Source organism: Montipora foliosa, chromosome 7 (assembly GCF_036669935.1).
Source record: "Montipora foliosa isolate CH-2021 chromosome 7, ASM3666993v2, whole genome shotgun sequence".
Classification (NCBI taxonomy): Eukaryota; Metazoa; Cnidaria; class Anthozoa; order Scleractinia; family Acroporidae; genus Montipora; species Montipora foliosa.
Window position 1 is genome coordinate 31,334,610 of NC_090875.1, and position 5,000 is coordinate 31,339,609.

The window sequence follows — 5,000 nt, forward strand, 5'->3', positions numbered from 1 at the left end:
TTTTCTGCCGCTTCTTTTAATTTCGCAACTTTTTCAATGGTCACTGTCTTAAATCCAGACGCCATCTTGGCTCTGATCGAGATACAAAAGATGTTACCATGGCAATTTTGTAATTTGTGAAATTATAAATTAACGCTGAAATTTCGCGCCTAAATTAAGGAATAATTTGTCACCCATGATATTAAACATGAAACGTTAGTGATGTATTGGTGTATTGGTTATTTAAACACAGGCAAATTATTTCTTAACTTTCAGGCTACCGAGATGCAACTTGTTTTGCCTGGCATACACTTTTCTCAACAAAAACGGTGAATTGGTTCTTTTCTGATTTAAAGCAAACTATTTTTAAGCTTTATACGTCTGGAACTCGATAACTGAGGAATACAACTCAACAGCTATTACACCTTCGAACATCTGCTTCCCTAATTCTCTGGTTAGACAAGAAACGGTAGTGATGGATTGGTGTATTTGTTAATTAAAAAACAGGCAAATTATTTCTTAACTTCCAGGTTACCGATCTGCAACTCGATTTGCCTTGCATACACTTCTCTCAACAGCAACGGTGAATTGGTTCCTTTCTGATTTTAAAGCAAACCATTTTTAAGCTTTATACGTCTGGAACTCGATAACTGAGGAATACAACTCAACAGCTATTACACCTTCGAACATCTGCTTCCTTAATTCTCCGGTTAAACAAGAAACGGTAGTGATGTATTGGTGTATTTGTTAATTTAAACACAGGCAAATTATTTCTTAACTTCCACGCTACCGAGATGCAACTCGTTTTGCCTTGCATACACTTCTCTCAACAGCAACGGTGAATTGGTTCTTTTCTGATTTTAAAGCAAACCATTTTTAAGTTTTATACTTATGAGGCCTTCCAAAGGGGGTTCTGATGTCGCTTTTTCGCTCATTTCCCAGTCCACCTGTCTTCTATTTGGCTAGAGATAATTGTCGCTATCGCGTTTTCGATGCAATACAAATTTTCCCTAAACGTGCTTAATTTTTGCCTACTGTAATTTTGTAAGGATCTCAGTGGGGGTGTAGCAAACACGGTAGACGGTGTTTTCGTGATTTCACGGTGCACGCTTAATTTTTCTTCGGTTCAGTTAACTAAGATTAGCATACACGTATTACTGTTAAAAAATTTACAACAACAACAACAACAAATACTGTCCCCCCTTTCTAAAGAGTGGCATTGATAATCGGGGGCACTGACGATACTGACCCCTAAAATAATGAAAAAGCAAATCTAGTCAGTCTAATCAGGTTCCAGGCACAAAAAAGTAGTAGAAATGAAATTTTTATAAAAAAAAAAAATAGGTGTATGTTCAAGGCCCCGAGAAAAACAGCCAAGGAAAACAATAAAAACATTAGTGTAGTGAAAATGAATTCTTTATTGTTCATGTTATTTTTTGAGCATGCGAGAGCTATTTGTTTTCTTTTGTTTTTTTTCATTGTTTCCATCATAGACTAAAGCAGTTTAAATTTTACTCCGATCAAATGCCGATTGAAAAGTGCCAGTCGTATCTTCGAATGTTGAAAGTGTTTACCAACACTCAGAACACGACATTGTGCAGTTTGCATTGTGTTGTGCATTGTGATTGTGCAGTTTCAAGTGACATAAAATATCTTCGTTTGTAAGATACGGTGGGAAGTTTGACACCCGGAAAAGGCCCAAAAATGTTTCGAAACGGTCAAGAAACCAGCCCTTGTTCTCGGCCTTATAAAGGTGGTTAGCGATTCTACAACTTATAGCACACAATCCACACCCTTTGGACAGTTCTTTAAACGATTCGTTTTAATAATAGTTACATTTGTGAGTGAATTTAGTGCGTAGTATCGTCATCAACTGGAGTTGTCTTCCGTAGTCTACAATGAAATTCCACGTGGCTTTATAGTAGCTAGTTTAAGTGAAGCTATGATCCTTGCAGTTATGAGCGCAATTTTTGAAATTGCGTAAAGACGCCTGAAAATTTCAGGCCCGGGTTGCTCAAAGTATGGTTAGCGCTAACCAGTGTTAGATACCATGGAAACCTTTAGGTTTTCATACCTCTTAACCAACGGTCAGCGCTAACCACGCTTCGAGCAACCGGCCCCAGGACTTCAACGAGGTTTGAACCCGTGACCTCGTGATACCGGTGCGACACTCTAACCAAGTGAGCTATGAAATCACTTTCGTCATTTGTGAGTTCCAATGTTTCCGTGAGGAATGAATCAACGATGAAATGGTATATTAAATGGATCATATATGAACTGCGGATATGAAATCAAGTGAAGCTATGATCCTCGTAGTTATGAACGCAATTTAAAAAAATTGCGTAAAGAAGCCTTAAAAATTCGGGACTTCAACGGGATTTAAAACCTTGACCTCGCGATACTGGTGCGCTCTAACCAACTGAGCTATGAAGCCACTGACGTTGGGAGCTGGTCATTTGTGACTTCTTTACGCAATTGCAAAAATTGCGTTCATAACTGCGAGTATCATTGCTTCACTTGATTTCATATCCGCAGTTCATTCCTCACGGAAACATTGGAACTCACAAATGACCATCTCCCAACGTCAGTGGCTTCATAGCTCTCAGTTAGAGAGTCGTACCGGTATCGCGAGGTCACGGGTTCAAACCCGTTGAGGTCCTGAATTTTTCAGGCTTCTTTACGCAATTGCAAAAAAATTGCGTTCATAACTGCGAGGATCATAGCTTCACTTGATTTCATATCCGCAGTTCATATATGATCCATTTCATATACCATTTCATAGTAGCTAGTTTGTTGCCTCCATTTAATTAAGCTGCTTTTAACGCTGATGAGTTAATTTGAATTTTTGTATTTTACACACTCCCTGCATGACAAGCGCCAATCCTAAAAACCGCTATGTGTTTGTTCTAGGCTGTTTTTACTCTCGTACTAGTTTTTATTTACGAGTTAGTTTGACTTGATCAAACGACAGAATTCGTGGATCTTACTTCCTTGGCACGAAACACTTGTAGCATTGCATTTCTTAACTCAGGTACTCTCCAACCATATAAAAATGGATTTAAAGCCGAGTTCATGAAGACAACTGTGGTGGCAAGAGACCTGCCAAGAAGAGCCTCTCTTCTTTCACGGGCGAAATAAATTATGCAAACAAGGAGATAAGGAAAGTAACAAATCACGAGCACAATGAAGAATATAAATGTACTAAAAGTAGATTTTCGAAAGCTGGCCATACTTGCGGTGGCATCAGCTCCCTCAAACGCTCGAGCCTGAATTTGAATTTCTCGTCGATGACGCCGAACAATTACGAAAATGGTCGTGTGACATATAACGGAGATAAAGAAACCGATCAATATCACAGAGGCAACGCCAGCTAATTGAATTCGTTTCTCCCAAAGCTGGATGGTTCCTGCAAATACACAAAATGTCCAAATCGCTAGAAGAATACAAGTAACTCTCCGAACAGTAACGATGCTGGGATACTGCAGCGGCTTCAGAATGGCAGTGAGTCTGTCAAGACTGAGTCCTGCAATTATGCATAGGGACACTCCGCAAACAGGGAAACTAATGGCGTCATATACTTTTTCAAACGTTAGTATCAGTGTTTCCGATCGAGTGTACAAGATCATTAAGCTACTTGCTATAAAAAGAGGTTGCGCGATCAAACCAACAGCTAAATCTGTTGACGCCAGACCACATAGTAAAAGAATAGAGGGCGAACGAAGCGTCGGCTTCTTCCACACTGCGTACAGCACAACCACATTTCCAATGGTCACTGTGAAAGCAAGTACAATGTTTACAACACAGTTTACTAACATGATTGCATTTTCTTCTTTTTCCATGTTTTCTTCAAGTGTGAATTTAACCAACACCGAGTAGTCTCAGTAATGATCTTCTTTCTTTCTGATCTTTTTCACGGAAATCAAACCTTTCCTTCCACGTTCAAGTTATTTTCAAAAGCTTGTGCTTGGTGAAAGAGCTAAGTAGTCTACAATATGATCCTTTCTATCGAAAGCCGCCTTAACTCCGTGACTGGCAGGAACCTTAACTCCGTGTACCTCAGCCGCTGTCGGAAAAATTGAGAAAGATAAATATTGACATTCTGCGAAACACGTAATACACCTTGTTCCAAAATGGCCGTCATTTTAGTATTATTTTGTTTCGTTGCAAATTGGCCCTTTTGGCCTGGCTTTTAAACGTAAAATTTCAAAGAATGTTTAAGGTTGAACAAGGTCGAAAGGGTCAATTTGCATTTAAACTAAAGAATACTAAAATGACGGCCACTTTTGAATAAGATGTATTGTAAGCTTGCACTTTCCGCAATTAGCACATACCAAGGTAATGCAATTAAATGTGGCGTAAAATTGTATTTGAAAGTTAAAAAAAAAGAAACGAAAAGAAAGCAAAACAAAAGATATAACCATCTTTTTACTTCTCTTCAACTTTGTGTTTCGCCTATAAGTTAAGGTTTACGGTTTTTGGAATGCAAACAACCAGTTTCAATATTTCTGTTGACTTTTTGAGGGTTTTGGTATCTAAATACACTGTCATAAACTGCGTGTACAGAAGTGATAGCTGCAATAGGAAGTTTCTCTCAAATATCACAATTGTCAATGTAGTGGACAGCTAATATCTCGACGGCTGGTATCCAGCTCATAGGGACTTGTAGCGAGTTGTCAGTTGTAACGAGTGGTGTGGCTTTATGCGATGAGAACCACAGTATTTAAAGGAATGGAGGTGGCAAGATTGTCGCAAGTTAGCTTTTGGGAGTTGTCTTCGCAAATAGTAGAATAGTCTTTAAGCAAATAAAAGTCAATGCCGTAATTTTCCAGATGCTGTCTTCAGGGCTGTCCTGAAATGAATATTCAAATGTCATGTATTTGTCATTAATTGAGTCGATATTATTTTTGTTTTTTTGTTAATATGGAACACGTAGAGTGTAATTCAATAGTTCACTGAAACTTTTTTTTGCCTTTTTGGATGGCAGAGCAAGAGACATAAAGGGAGAGAGAGGTGCTAATTCG

At 38.6% G+C, this 5,000-nt stretch overlaps 1 protein-coding gene across 1 annotated transcript; it reads right to left on the reverse strand.

Moving 5' to 3' along the window:
* Positions 1–2,379: 2,379 nt before the first annotated feature.
* Positions 2,380–4,489, reverse strand: LOC138010676 (adrenocorticotropic hormone receptor-like). Its single transcript, XM_068857651.1, has one exon. It carries the CDS (start codon positions 3,816–3,818, stop codon positions 2,940–2,942), a length of 879 nt encoding a protein of 292 aa, XP_068713752.1. The 5' UTR covers positions 3,819–4,489; the 3' UTR covers positions 2,380–2,939.
* Between the last annotated feature and the right edge of the window lie 511 nt (positions 4,490–5,000).

Excerpts from the sequence above, each read along its gene's own strand:
- LOC138010676 (XM_068857651.1), bottom strand. The coding sequence starts at position 3,818 with ATGGAAAAAGAAGAAAATGCAATCATGTTAGTAAACTGTGTTGTAAAC.